This window comes from Branchiostoma lanceolatum, chromosome 1 (genome assembly GCF_035083965.1).
Source record: "Branchiostoma lanceolatum isolate klBraLanc5 chromosome 1, klBraLanc5.hap2, whole genome shotgun sequence".
NCBI classification, from domain to species: Eukaryota; Metazoa; Chordata; class Leptocardii; order Amphioxiformes; family Branchiostomatidae; genus Branchiostoma; species Branchiostoma lanceolatum.
Window position 1 is genome coordinate 35,291,037 of NC_089722.1, and position 14,674 is coordinate 35,305,710.

The 14,674-nt window shown below is 42.7% G+C and overlaps 1 protein-coding gene across 2 annotated transcripts in view; it reads right to left on the reverse strand.

The window, feature by feature from the left end:
- Positions 1-14,398, reverse strand: part of LOC136421138 (transducin beta-like protein 2) — a 44,655-nt gene extending 30,257 nt beyond the window's left edge. For both annotated transcript variants that reach the window (XM_066408300.1, XM_066408292.1), the window contains exons 1-2: positions 14,227-14,398; positions 333-524 (exon numbers count right to left, since the gene is read on the reverse strand). In XM_066408300.1, the coding sequence (XP_066264397.1) occupies positions 333-524; positions 14,227-14,368 (334 nt within the window). In that variant the 5' untranslated portion in view covers positions 14,369-14,398. The remainder of the gene's footprint in view (positions 1-332; positions 525-14,226) is intronic.
- Positions 14,399-14,674: the final 276 nt, after the last annotated feature.

Genomic DNA, 14,674 nt, shown 5'->3' on the forward strand with positions numbered 1-14,674 from the left:
GATGGCTTCATATAGTAATGTAGTGAGTAAAAATTTCCTGAATGGGAGGTGTTGTGTATTTGGGGGGGGGGGGGGATTTGGAAAAAAAAGGAGGGGGCAATTCTCAGAACCAACAACTTAATTGGTGTGGCCTGATGTTGATAAAAAAAAAGACACTGGAGTGAACACGACAGTGACCTGCATCAAATGAATATTAACTGCAACCTCTTCCAATGGTCCAAAAGCTTCCCTCCTCAGCAGGAAGTGTATTTGACAGGAGCTGGATCCATGCAGATGAAAGAGGGATGGATAACAGGCTGTCCAATGATAGATGTGTATCATATAACACAAACCTTCTGCACATGTTGCTAGGTACTTTGCATTATTGCTGAAGTCCAAGCCCATGACCCTGCTGCTGTGTCCCTTCAGTGATGTGGCCAGCAGGGTGTGTGAGAAGGAGTGTGCACCTTGGCGCTGTTTGGGAGCTGGCTTGGGCTTAGCTTTTCTGGGATGTTTCTTCACTTTGCTGTTTTTCTCTAGCTCTTCTGTTTAAATAGAAGAAAATTTGTAAACAAATCTGACATTAAAAAAAACACAGAAATTTTGCAATCATAAGGAAATGCACTGAGAATCATACAAGAGTTACATGTACTAGTAGCCTTATAACGTAATACTGTTGCCCTTTGCTCGACAACCACCACCCCCCATCCCTTTTCTGGTCTCAATTTCATTACTCCGAGTGGGTACTAAAAGAGTGCGGACCCAAAAAAGAAACAGGCTGCATGAACATATGTTTATATCGGTGGGAAATTCCCTTTTAGCCAGTCCAACTGATATCAGGCGTCAAACTGATAGAAATGGCATTTCAAACATCGTCATTTTCTGCGAATTTTTGTGATGCAGAGTGCTATATTGAAATGATTTATAATCTGTGGGACATTCACTTTCAATCTTCAATCAATCGATTCTCGGGGCTCTGCGTTACCAGCACACACAGGCAAAAAGCTGCCAATTCTGCCTGAAAGAAAACAAAAGTCCGTAGGACACAATTCTCCATGAAGTATTTACAGTGTGTACATTGACGATCCGTCAACACCTTCTTGAATTATTCCCTTTCAAAGTTTGAAACAAAATCGGCTCCTGCAGTTCCAAAACCGCCATTAGGGGGTCCGAAACCTACACAACATACTCTTCCTCCCAAGAGCGCTAGCTATCTACCACTCAAAAATCATGAACATAGCATGTCCAGAACACAAGATATCAAACCCGGAAGTTCCGCTGCAGTACCATACCAAGCCACTGGAGGCCCAAAATCTAATCATTTCGAGGTCTCCAGAAGACCTACCCACATACCAAGTATGAAGACAATCCATTCAGGCATTCTCGAGTTATACTGTTAACACACACATACACACACACAAACACACACACACACAAACACACACACAAACGCTGTGCAAAACATAACCTTCTCAGCAAAGGTACTAATCAATTGTTTGATAATAAATATATATTTTTGCGTTTCGGCGCATGCGCGCCGGAACGCATTGTCCTGGCTTTTACCTTCAAGGAAGGAACCAGGGAAGCTTGGTTCAACACTGTGTCGCACACAATAAGACCTTATATGGCAATACGTTCTCAAATCCTTGTATAGCCGTTGCCTTATATGGCAAGAGAGCACGAAAAGGCAGGCAGGCTAGATTTGCATGTGACACAGGACGGCGACCGCATGTAACTGCTACAACTGTTCGGAAATATCATTGCATTGTGGTTTCGGACTTTGATATCCTGAAAAATGACCATATAACATCTATTCCACAAGATTGCAGAAGAAAAAAAAACGATTTCGTCAAGAAAACGACCAAAAATCGGCATAAATGATACCATATAGTGAGGTTATAGCATTACGTTCAATGTGACTATTTACGTACCGCAGCTTGGCCGATCTGGCAACGCGAAGCACTTCGGACCCAGAAGATCCGGGTTCGTGTCCGTGCATGGTTTTTTTTGGTTCTTTTTAGATATTGAATATCAAAAATATATATTGATATTATATTAATCTATCAATATCATATTTATGAATATCATTTTTTTCATTAATGAATAAAGAAATATTTTATATTTGTTATTTTTAAATATTCATTTAATATATACAAGGCCTTTGTCTTATGAACAGGACTTCATAGATTCCAAACCCGGCATTCGAATTTTTCTGTTCATTGTAATGGAAAATACCGTGCAGCGGCTCCTATGCGCGGTAAGATGATTCTTGCAAAACACTCGCCACTAAACTTCTATCCCCGATGTAAACAGAGGCTCTTGATGTTGTTTGCAAAACAGCGATTCTTTGTTACAGTAGCAAATGCTCCATTGTTCAGTATCGACTTCATTCAGACAACACGGACGTGGAAAGTGGCGCCCCTCGGCACAAAACTATGGGAATTTTCATGAATTTTAGCAAAATTACCCAGGAAAATAAGGAAGAAATGTTGTAAATGCGGAAACCAGAATAATACGGATGAGGTAGCTGTTGATTTGTTTGACATTTGGTAGTCATTTTAGATAGAACCTTAGCTGTTATGAACTTCTATTTCACTTAATTACCATAGTGCTGATGATTCAATGGTGCTTTTTCAAATTTTATGTTTTATTGCGTGCCATGTACATAATTACATTGATAGCTTTTATAATGAGCCTATTATACATTTTACAAATAAGTACAAGTTGTAGGCCAAGACCAGCTTTTTCAAAAGCACTTAAGTTAAGTGACGTAACTTCAAAATTGCTTTCCCCAATCTGCCTTTCTCTATTAAAACAGTACTCATTTCCCAAAATGACAATTTTTCTTATGGACTGAACAGCCCTTGAGTGACTTCCTCTGGCAGATTTTACTTCAAGTAAAGGGAAAAGACAATTTACACTTATAAACGTAGCCGAAACGCCAGCTTTTTTTAAAAGCTCTTGTTTAGTTTGTGTCAGGGCTGTCTCCAGGCACAAGCCTTCCATCCAAGGACGGAAATTTTATTGTTGGGCCGGAAAAAAAATTCAACCCTGTTCGTCCAAAAAATATCAATTTCAAGACCTAAAACTGATGAAAATGTATTTTTGTAAGCTTAGAATGACAGGTTCAACTTTGAAAATCAAAAACAATGTGTGGGATAGAAAAATATCTAAGGCTGGAGACAGCCCTGGCTTTGTGTATACTTCGAAAAAGCTTTTGGGTTGCTTAATAAAAAAGAGTATAAGGACACCAATTTTTTTGTTTTAGAAATAGAAATAATAATCAACTCTGTTCATAAGACAAAGACGTTGTATATGTTATCTAAATGGATGTTTAAAAAGACAAAAAGATTTCCATTCACGCTTTCAATCCAACGACCTTCCAGTCCCCATGAAGCGAACAACAAGCGAAGCTCTACAAGCTAACTGACGGGGCTAATTGAACTGGCCATCTCACCAGTGATTTTTAAAGAAGGTTGTTGTGACATGCACAGGAATCCTTCCACTAACTTCAAGGGCAGCAACTTATTTCCAATCGGTGCCAAGTTTACCTTGGACAGTCAAATTTTCATTTTGATGACATGTATATAAACATGTAAACGGGGGCATAGCACTTGATGTTGCTGCACTTGCGCTGCAACAATATAAGACTTAACATTACATTGCCTGATATCATTTCTCTGCCAGACTGATGGCCGAAGGCTTACCTCAGAGGGCCACATTTTTACATTTTGAACCCACTTAAAAATTATTTCCCGCCTTTTGAAAGGCAAATCATTGTTGAGTCAGGTAGTCGTTTTATGTATGCTGAGAAGCGGCAGCATGGGATCTTTCCCACCACCCCCGCAGCTTCAGTGGAAAACACAAAATGCCAATGCACATTTATCAATTTTTGCCGGAGCGAGCCCCGGCTTAGAGCCCGGTTTAATTGGCGGTTTGGTTTGGTTTGGTTTGGTTACATAGGTTGGTTATTTGGTTCATTCATTCCTTCAATTTTTTGAATCCTGTCCAAATGCCATGCTATGCTCAACTGTTTGTGGCCATTGATTAAAAAAAAGCACTTCAGATTGGCTACATTAAATTCACATTCATATTGTCATGTGCAAAGAAGAGTAGAGCAGTGCTATGAGGCAATAAGGTAACATCAATATTTTGCATCAGCTGTTAACAAACTAAAGAAAGATATTCTTTACTAACATTTGCATAAATTATGTATATGAGGTTTTGGGTTTGTATATCCCACTTACAGAAGCCTGTCCAGATGCAATGCCATGCCATAAGCCTTTCCCTATGCCCTGCCAGATCCCAAGAAATGGCCATATTATTACACGTATGGCACAAAATTACACAAAAATGAATTGATTTTGTTAAGAAAATGAACAAAAATTGAAAAAAAATGGTAGCGTGTAGTGAGGTTTAAAGTTTATATATCTTATAGCTATTGCAAAGTAGCTCAGTCGGTTAACGCATAGGTATAGGTCGCTTGAAGGGCATCCGAAGGTCGCCGGTTTAAGACTGGGTCGGGAACTTTTTTTTCTTCTTGTGTAAGGAGAAAATATTTTGTTTTTGCTAGCGTGTTCTTCTTTCTTTTTTTCTTGTTCTAATTGTTTTCTTCCAAATGCGCCCCGGCCAGCATTTTTTAGAAGCTTTCTTGTTTACTGACTTTGCAGCAAAATGTGTGTCAAAATGTCTTAAACAGACAGCCTCTGTCAGAGGCCAGGCCAGAAGGGAGATATGGCCATCATTTGACAGGCTGATGTCTCTCTGGCAAATAGACCGATGCCAAAGCCACGCCCACTGTTCTATTTCACCTCTGTCAAAAACAGGGCTTGCTGGACCAAAAATGGCTGCTGCGGCAGGGTTGTCAATAATGCCACTGACTTCGGTTTAGCTTTTGTGGCTCTGAAACCCTTTCAGGAGGGTCTGCATGGGGAGGTCCTGGCAACGTTTAACGGTAAATTCAGGCTGGCCGACAACACTTAACGGTCAATTCAGGACGGCAGACAACGCTTAACGGTAAATTCAGCAGCTTTAGAACATGAGATACTCCTGAAGACGATGGTTGACTGACCTGATCTTGTGGAAAGAGACCTGGTACGCCATGCATTCTCGCACGCCTGCTCCGAACCCTTTAAATTCAGAGGCGGCGACAGGAAATTTCATAATGAAGGGGCGAAATGTTCATGATCACAATGATGAGCGCTAGTGGTGTGGATCTAAACCCGAGTTTAGGTTTAGGTTCGGACTCGAGTCCAGAGGTTTAGGTTCAGGTCCGGACTTGAAAGTCCGGACCTGAACAATAATTTTTGAATATTTTTTTCGTGTTACATGTAAAATTGCATATTGGCAGAAATTTTACATGTAATTTGAAAACTATATATACGGAATTATATACAGTCAGTAATTAACACAAAAGTTCAGTTATAAACACAAAAACAGCAATTTTCATATTTTTCTAGTGCAAATTTCACGATTTAAGGAAGGTTTAAGATGGTTTAAAACAAAAAGGAGTGTATGAGTGAGAGAATTTTTTTCAAGTCCGGACTTGTTTCCAGACGTTTAGGTTTTTTTGGACTTGGACCTAAACGTTTTACAAGTCCGGAACCGGTCCGGCCGGACCGATCCGCACCACTAATGAGCGCCGAAGTCGCGACAATACTATTGCTATTTCCTGCATTCTGAGGGGATATTTTGCTTAAAGAGAAAATTAAGATTTATGACTCCTGTGTAAAAAAAAAAATACAGAAGAGTTTTGAGGGGCGTCACGCCTTCCAGACCTCGCTGGATCGGCGACATGCTCCTGGGGGAAATTTGTAAATCTTGACACGTCATTTTTTGCATTTCGACAGGCAAATATAAGTTTCGACGGGTAATGCAAGTTAACCCTCGTGGCGCGGAACCCGGCATGATCTGTATTGTGAGCCCCGGCATATGACGGTTTCAGGGTATTCCTCGAATGAACACGTAAGACTGACGCGAGCGTACCCGGAAGTAACCATGTGATACTGGAAACTGCCAAACTCGGGTCAAGGGTCAATATGGTAGTAACGTAATCCAATCCCAGAGTTCATTGAATACCTAATTATGCTAATGAGCAACATGGCGGACAAATTTTGCAGACAAAATTTTCTTAACTTCATTTTTGTTGTTTTCATGGCTAAATCCTTCGTTTAAACGCTAAAATGTCGACATTTGCTTGGTCACAAATGCATAAAAGGTCTTTCTACACTGATTCTGAGGCAGAACATCCTACCCTGGGCAGGAATTTTTTGAAGAAATGCTTCAAAACATCAGGAAGCTGATAAACACATGTATGCGGTTCATGGTAAATCTTTGGAGACGACTTGGGACTTGCTGTAAAGCCACAAAATTGACCTTGGTCACCTCACGGTAGTGGTTGAGGCCCAGAATGTGCCAAATAGCTGACGATTCAGTGACAACTGGAACTCTACCTTTCTTGGAATTTAATGAATCGCACAGAGAAGGTTTAATTTATGCAATCCCTGTAATAGATTATGATGTCATACAATCTTTAGTTTGACATGTCGTATGGATTTTAAGATGCAATCTTGCCACAGGCATAGCTGTTATGAACTTTTATTTCACTTAGTTACTATGTTGATGATAATTCAATGGTTCTTCACCAAATTGCATGTTTTATTGCTTTTTATGTAACGTAAGGTGACCAGTTAACGTCCAATTTATTCAAAACGTATTTATCTTAAAACCGCGCGGACAGAGCCAAATGTTAAACCCATAGGCAGAAATATCAGCTCTTCTAAAAAGAAAATGCATGGTCTGTAAGTTTCTCTCCGCCTGTTTAACGCCGTGCGAGCATGTATTTATACTGATGTATATGATGTAAAATTGTGCTAGCGTAACCCACTATCGTCCACCTCAGTCTTTCCCCTTCTGGCGATATGCTTGAAGAACATAGACCATAAAAAATGCACAGTAACTATCCAAAGTGGTCTACAGACAAATGATAGTAAAGTCATTATGTTTGCCCCGCCGCTTGCTTGACGCGACGGAAGAAAACAATTTTGATCTGTGAATTTCAACGACATGCGCGGCACGTGGCGTTCACGTGATAAACGCATGGCTATTATGTTTTGCCGTGCAAAAATTAACCACCCGTCCGGGGGTCGCTAGCTTGTATCAAACCTTCCTGAAACTGGTAAGAGTTTTAAACCTCGAATCACCATGGATAGTCTGAATATCAAAGAAAGGTTTAACGTCAGCTGCTTTTAAAAGATACTAGCTATAGTGTAAGTTAGAAACACATGATGAAGTACGCGGTGTCGAATTACATATGAAATAAGTCATGCACGACAATTCCGTGCAACTTGTTGTTACTGGATCAGGACTTTATTCTGTTATGTCGCTGGATGTAAACCTTTATCATTGTTTTGTGTGAAAGAGAGAGATAGCTAAGGATCATACTTATAGCGTTCTTTATTGCTCATGAGAACAGACATAATACTCCGCGACTTGTGGACATGACCCAAACTGGACGTAAACTGCTCCCGCACGTAAATAGGACACGTGACGTTACAGAATTTCATTGATGGCTTGTATTATGAACTTATTGTACATTTTCAAACAAAGTAGAAGTTGTAAACTTTGTGTTGTCATGGAAAAAGCTTGTGTCAAATTTCTTTTCAAGTCATAGAAGTATTCAATACTACAGTAGCAACAGATAAAACATTCTTTTGAACAGTCTGTTCAGCACCAAGGATAATGTCCAATCATGAACTCACCTGTAGCAGTACCTGCCTGATTTTTTTTCTTACAATGTTAGTTACATGGGCAATGTTAATGTTGTCAGCAGTCTTCAGATAGTTTGTAGTCAATAAATACACACTTTTAATGTAGAATATGAAAGTATAATACAATGGATTAATGAAAAAAGCATGTTTTATTGCCACTATTAACCCTTACAACAGACAGAATTGTAGATGAGTGCAACATTTCTTGAAAGTACACATTGTTAGCTTTCCAATGACATATACCTTTATGGGATTACTGTAAAGCAAAGAAACTAAAAATGAGCAATATCAAACTAGTACCCCTTGTTTGGAAGGTGTCTGGGAACCCCAGCAGTGGGCCGGGGGCGTGTATTGGTATACAACTCCAGCACTTTCAACTTAAGTTTGGGGGGGGTGCGACGCTGTTACATGGCCAGATAATCTCATCAGGCAAGGCCCAGCATGCCATAGGGGGCCTTGGACGAATCACTCTCAGTCAAATCACATGACCTACTTTTGTATCACTCCACCATCACATGTACAGAGCTAGAAGTTTGTAGATTAAATCTTAGTCCGCTCATCCAGTGTTTCCTAGTCATCAATCGTAGTCAACAGAGCACTACAAGGAGTCAGAGAACACAACACAACATGGTGGCAGCGGTAAACCAGAAATCCTGAGCTGTGCAGAGGGAGGAAGTCCCCAGAAAGCCGCAGAAACCAGGAAACAACCCGCTCGACTAAGAACAAAGGATTCAAGATGGCGGCCCAGCAAGCCATGTGGGCAGGCCTCATTCCCGAAATGGATTGGAACGCTGACGACCCCGTCAAAACGTTCAAGCAATTCAAACAAAGGACCGAACTGGCATTCAAGACCTTCCTGAAAGACACCACCGACGAGGAAAAGGTGAGCTACATACTCCTTTGGGTAGGATCAGAAGGGCTCGATCTGAGAAATAGCTGGGAACTAACTGAAGAACAGGGAAAAGATCCAAAGAAAATCCTAGAGAAGTTCGAGAAACACTTAGAGCCTAAGACAAATCACAGGATTTTCAGATACGAGTTCCAAAGTATGAAGCAAGGGCCCGAAGAGTCCATCAATGATTACATGTCAAGGCTAAGAAACGTGGCAGACAAATGCAACTTTAAAGACAAGACAGAGAAAGACGGGCGACTGCTAGATCAGATGATCTGGGGATGTGCATACAGAAAGGTGCAGAAGACCCTCATAGGCAAGCCTGAACTAACCCTTGCGGCAGCCGTAGGAGAAGCCGTACGACATGAGTCTACAGAGAAATACATGACAACTCTAACAACCTCGACTCAATCCAAAGATACAAAAATCGATGCTATCTCCAACAGAAAGCACACTCCAATACAAAGGGCAAGCCACAAACCCCCACAGAAACAGGGTTCAACTTCAAAAACCTGTAGAAGCTGTGGCACAGAGCACGAGTTCAATGACAAGAAGAAGTGCCCAGCAAATGGTTCCACTTGTCATGGGTGTGGGAAACTAAACCACTGGCGGAAAATGTGCAGGTCAAAGGGCAAATCCAAGCCACAAGAATACAGGGGTTACAAAAAGGCTACTCCAAAACATGTGCACTACCAGCAAGAAGAGCAGTACTCCTCAGGGGAAGAAACACTGTCGGTAGGTGCCATATATGTCCATGAAGTGGAGCATGAGAATAATGTACACAGCAATGAAGCATATACAACTTTCCAAATCGAGAAGAAGAGAGGAAAGAAGACAACAAACATCAATCTGCGATTGAAGATAGATACAGGGGCTCAAAGCAATGTCATGCCGGTAGAACATTATCAACAGATATTCCCGGAAAACATGACAAAAGGTGGGGAAGTCAAGGCAGGAATACTCACACCGAGCAAAACTATCTTGTCAGCCTACGGAGGGGACAAAATCCCACACCTGGGGAAGACAACCATCTCTGGAAAACACAAAGGCCGAGAGGTCAAGTGTACTTTCTTTGTGACCAAATCTAAGGGACCAAGCATCCTCGGATTGGCAGCGTGCCAGCAGCTAGGCATCATCACAATCCACGAGATACAAACTACCCCAGAGGATGGCAAGATCAAAGAAACGGTGCCGATCAAGGACCGCCCTGCCATCCACAACAAGGAACAACTAATAAGGATGTACCCGGAGTGTTTTGACGACACAGTGGGATGTTTTAAAGAGGACTACCACATCACTGTTGACCCAGACGTAGAACCAGTGATACATCCACCTCGCAGAGTGCCACTAGAGCTGCGAGAGAGGCTGAAGAAACAGCTGGAAGAGATGACGAAGAAAGGAGTTATCAGCGAGGTCACACAGCCAACAGACTGGGTAAACTCCATAGTAATAAAGGAGAAACCTAATGGCAAACTGCGGATCTGCCTCGATCCCAGAGACCTGAACAGGGCACTCAAGAGGAACCACTACCCGACACCCACTCTAGAGGAGATAACACCCTCTCTGGCAGGAGCCAAAGTGTTTAGTAAACTGGACGCCAGTAACGGGTATTGGAATATCAAAATAGACGAAGAATCATCACTGCTCACGACCTTCAACACCCCCTATGGCAGATTCAAGTTCAACCGTTTACCATTCGGGCTCAAGGTCTCGCAGGACGTTTTCCAGAGGAAGATAGACGAAACGTACAAAGGGTGCAAAGGAGCAATCGGAATTGCTGACGACATCCAGGTGTACGGAAAGACAGACGACGCTCACGACTTCCATCTGCATGAAGCAATGGAGAAGACCAGGCAAGCTGGCATCAAGCTGAATGCATCCAAATGCATAATCAAGGAAAGTGAGTGCAAGTTCTTCGGAATGGTCTACTCAGCCGAGGGAGTCAAGCCAGACCCCGAGAAGGTGAGGGCCATAAATGACATCAAAGAACCTCAGGATGAGAAGGAACTAAGAAGTCTCTTAGGTCTGGTTCAATACATGAGCGCATTCATCCCCAACCTCGCGGACAGAACAGCCAACATCCGTGAATTGCTAAAAGAAGATGTTGAATACGAGTGGAGTGCATCACACACTCAAGATCTAAACAGGATAAAGCAGCTCATCAGTGACAAGACAACACTACAATACTATGACAGGGAGAAACCCGTCGTACTTCAGGTGGATGCCTCAATCAAAGGAGTTGGAGCAGCACTGATACAAGAGGGGAAACCTATCGCGTTTGCCTCCAAAGCCCTCTCACCTGCAGAAACAAGGTACGCAAACATAGAGAGAGAGCTACTAGCTGTGGTATACGGCTGTGAGAAGTTCCACACCTACTTGTACGGAAGAAGTTTCGAAGTCGAGTCGGACCACCGACCCTTGGAACAAATCAACAAGAAGAACCTCACAAAGGCACCAAGCAGGTTGCAACGCCTGTTACTGAGACTGCAAAGCTATGACATGAGCATCCGGTACAAACCAGGGAAAGAGATGTTACTAGCAGACGCACTCTCCAGGTTGTCACAGCACGACAAGCAAGAGATGGATGGTCTCAAAGTCCAGATCCATCACCTCGTGAAAGTGACAAGTGTGAAACTGGAGCAGATCAAAGAGGAGACCAGCAAGGATGAAGAGCTCCAACTACTCGCCCAGACAGTAACACAGGGATGGCCAGAGAAAAGAAAAGAAACACAAGCAATCATACACGAATACTGGACCATCCGAGACGACATCTCGGTAGAGGATGGAGTCCTCCTGGCTGGGTCCCGGATGATTATACCCAAGTCCATGAGAGCAGAGGTCCTAGAGATGATTCATCAAGGACACCTGGGTATCGAGAAATGCATACTCAGAGCAAAATCTGCAGTCTACTGGCCGGGCATGTACAAACAAATTGAGAAAGCAGTTGCAGCATGCCCCACATGCCAAAGGCACAAGAACTCACAACAGAAAGAAGAGATGATGCCAACGGAGATACCAAGCAGACCATGGCAAACAGTAGGCATGGATCTGTTTACCACCAATGACCAATGGTTTCTACTCCTGGTAGACCACTACTCCAAATTCCCATTTGTGAAGAGTCTCGCCAACCTGAAGGCATCAACAGTAACATCCAGCATACGAGGTATATTCGCAGAACAGGGAATCCCAAGAGAAGTCATATGCGACAATGGTACACAATTCACAGCGCAAGAGTTCCGGCAGCTGGCCAACGAGTACGGATTCAAAATCACAACATCATCACCGCACTACCCAAAGGGACATGGTTTCATAGAAAGACATGTGCAGACGGTGAAGAAAACGCTGATCAAATGCAGAGAATCAAGATCAGACCCAAACCAACCTTGCTAGCCATCCGCACCACACCGATTAAGCCAGGTATGAAGTCGCCAGCGGAGATGCTAAACGGCCGGAAGTACCAAGACATCCTGCCGACCAAAATACCTGCACCCCTTGATCAGGAAGAAACAAGGGCCAAGCTGGAAAAGGCACAGCAAGCAGCGCAACAACACTACGACACCCAGGCAAAGAGTCTGCCTGAACTGGCCAGGGGCCAGAGCATCCACATACAGGACCCTATCCGGAAAACGTGGAGCCCCGGCAAAGTCATTGACAAAGCTACAACACCGAGATCATATGTTGTAGAGACCGACGCCGGGAGACAACTGAGAAGAAACAGAGTACACATTAGACCAACTCCAGAAGTGAAAGCACCTGCAGCAACGACTCCAGAAGTGACAACACCTGCAGCAACAACAACGCAGACTACACATGAGTCAACCCTGCAACAACACGCAACAACATCACACGTACCGACATCAGCGACAACGCCGAGTACGACAAAGTCAACGAGAACGAGGTCAAACATCCAACCACCAGTGCGTTACCGCTGACGAGAGAAAGAACTGTTCTCAGATAGAAAGAACTGAGAAAAGCGATTAGATTAGAACTGTTCTTAGAAGTTAGATGCAAAGTGCAACATCAGAACCCCATTGTTATTGTTAAAGTACTAACCAAAAGTTGAAAGAAACCCAAGAACAAGTGCCAAAGTCAAGGACAATCACGGACAATGAAAGGAACAAGTATAAGTATACTATTCATACAGTTACATATCAGATCTCAGTAGGACAACAACCACTTTGTGTCATTATAACACCAATAACGTTAAATACAAGTTCACAAAGATATATTCGGTTCAGCCATGTTATGTTATGAGCTAACAAAAGTTGCACGAAACATATATTTTTCTAACAAGCAAAAATATATACACTCAATAGAAGTAGAGATCAAGCATAAGAAAAAGAGCTGGACAAGGACTCTAGAAACAATCCAGCCAGAGACTGTTCTACTTAAAGAAAGAGGGATGTTACATGGCCAGATAATCTCATCAGGCAAGGCCCAGCATGCCATAGGGGGCCTTGGACGAATCACTCTCAGTCCAATCACATGACCTACTTTTGTATCACTCCACCATCACATGTACAGAGCTAGAAGTTTGTAGATTAAATCTTAGTCCGCTCATCCAGTGTTTCCTAGTCATCAATCGTAGTCAACAGAGCACTACAAGGAGTCAGGGAACACAACACAACAGACGCCCTCGTAACAATATTTTTCAACAGAGGCCCGATATGCATCCGGGGAAAATTTTTAAATCTTGATCCCCGAAACGTTTAATTTCCTGAATTTTGAGGGGAAAATGTTACTGGTAGAGTGAAAAATATACAGAAGCATTTCAGCTTGAATTTTTTTGGGGTGCCTTCCTCTCCTTGAGTGCCCGATCTATTCTCTTTTTCAATTCGTTTTTGTCCTGAGCATGCATGCAACCAATAAAATATGTTACACTTCTGCCCCACCAGCGCTGTTTTCCTGGTGGCGCAAAAATCATTTAACTGTACACAAATCCGTGTTTCATTCAGACGACAGCTATATGCATGAACTTGGGTTCTCGGCGTTTTTATTCAGGAGTGGATAGAAACAAACATGTCTCTCTTCTGCATAATAAGACAAAGTAAAACTCGTTCGAAGTTATGGTACTGTCGAAGTTATGGGACCCCACGTTATAAGTTTATTGACACAACAAACAGTACAGCGAGTTTCGCACATTCTACTACAAACGCAAGTGACACACGAGTGACGCAAAAATGTAGGAAAATCAACACTGGCATATGCTTTTCCGATGACAATCCGCAATTCTTGACCTGACACGAGGTCGCCGTCGATTTACCGATACATTCCCGGCATGCACGGGAATATACATTTCTGATATGTACCCTGCTGAAACCCGACCTCCCCGAGCACTGTGCCAGTGCACCAGCCCTCCCCCAGTAAATTTCGTAAAGTCCCTTAGGCGTTTCTGTCGGGCTTTCTATTTTGTTTTCTTTGTGTCGCAAACCCCCACTTGTGTGTGCTCAACAACAATTTCGAATTCTAGGCCTATCGCCCATGTTATAACATGGAGGCCTATGAGAAGAAAAAAACTATGAAATTGATAATTGAGACCTTCTTGGATACTAGTACCTGGATATCTGCGTTATCTCCCAGGCTTACCTGTTTTATCGGCATCCTGTTGACTCTTACCCTGTCCTACCCCACACAACAACACTAGCAGCAGCACTACGGCTCCCACGGCCGCGGTCACGGCCAAAGTCGGCAGGCTGGCGCTTTCTTCTGCTGCCACGTTGCCCGCCATGTTTCATTTTTCCCTTACTGGACTAGTCCACTATTCAGTGAGGTGCCAACAACCAAACAGCTAACGTCGTCGTGTGATATTTCTGTTTTTCTATAACGTTATTATTTAACACTAACACGCAAAGATTATTGTAGGTTAGGTCAATCTGCTCAAAGTAACTTAGAATGATAACGTTAGAAATGCAAGTTACCGGTTGGAACATCCTACTAGGTTGGAACATATGAGACTAGAGATAAATATTAGCTTGTTCAGCAAATATGAACAGGTTTGCGTTTCAGTGTAACTAATGTGGGGGGAAATGAACAT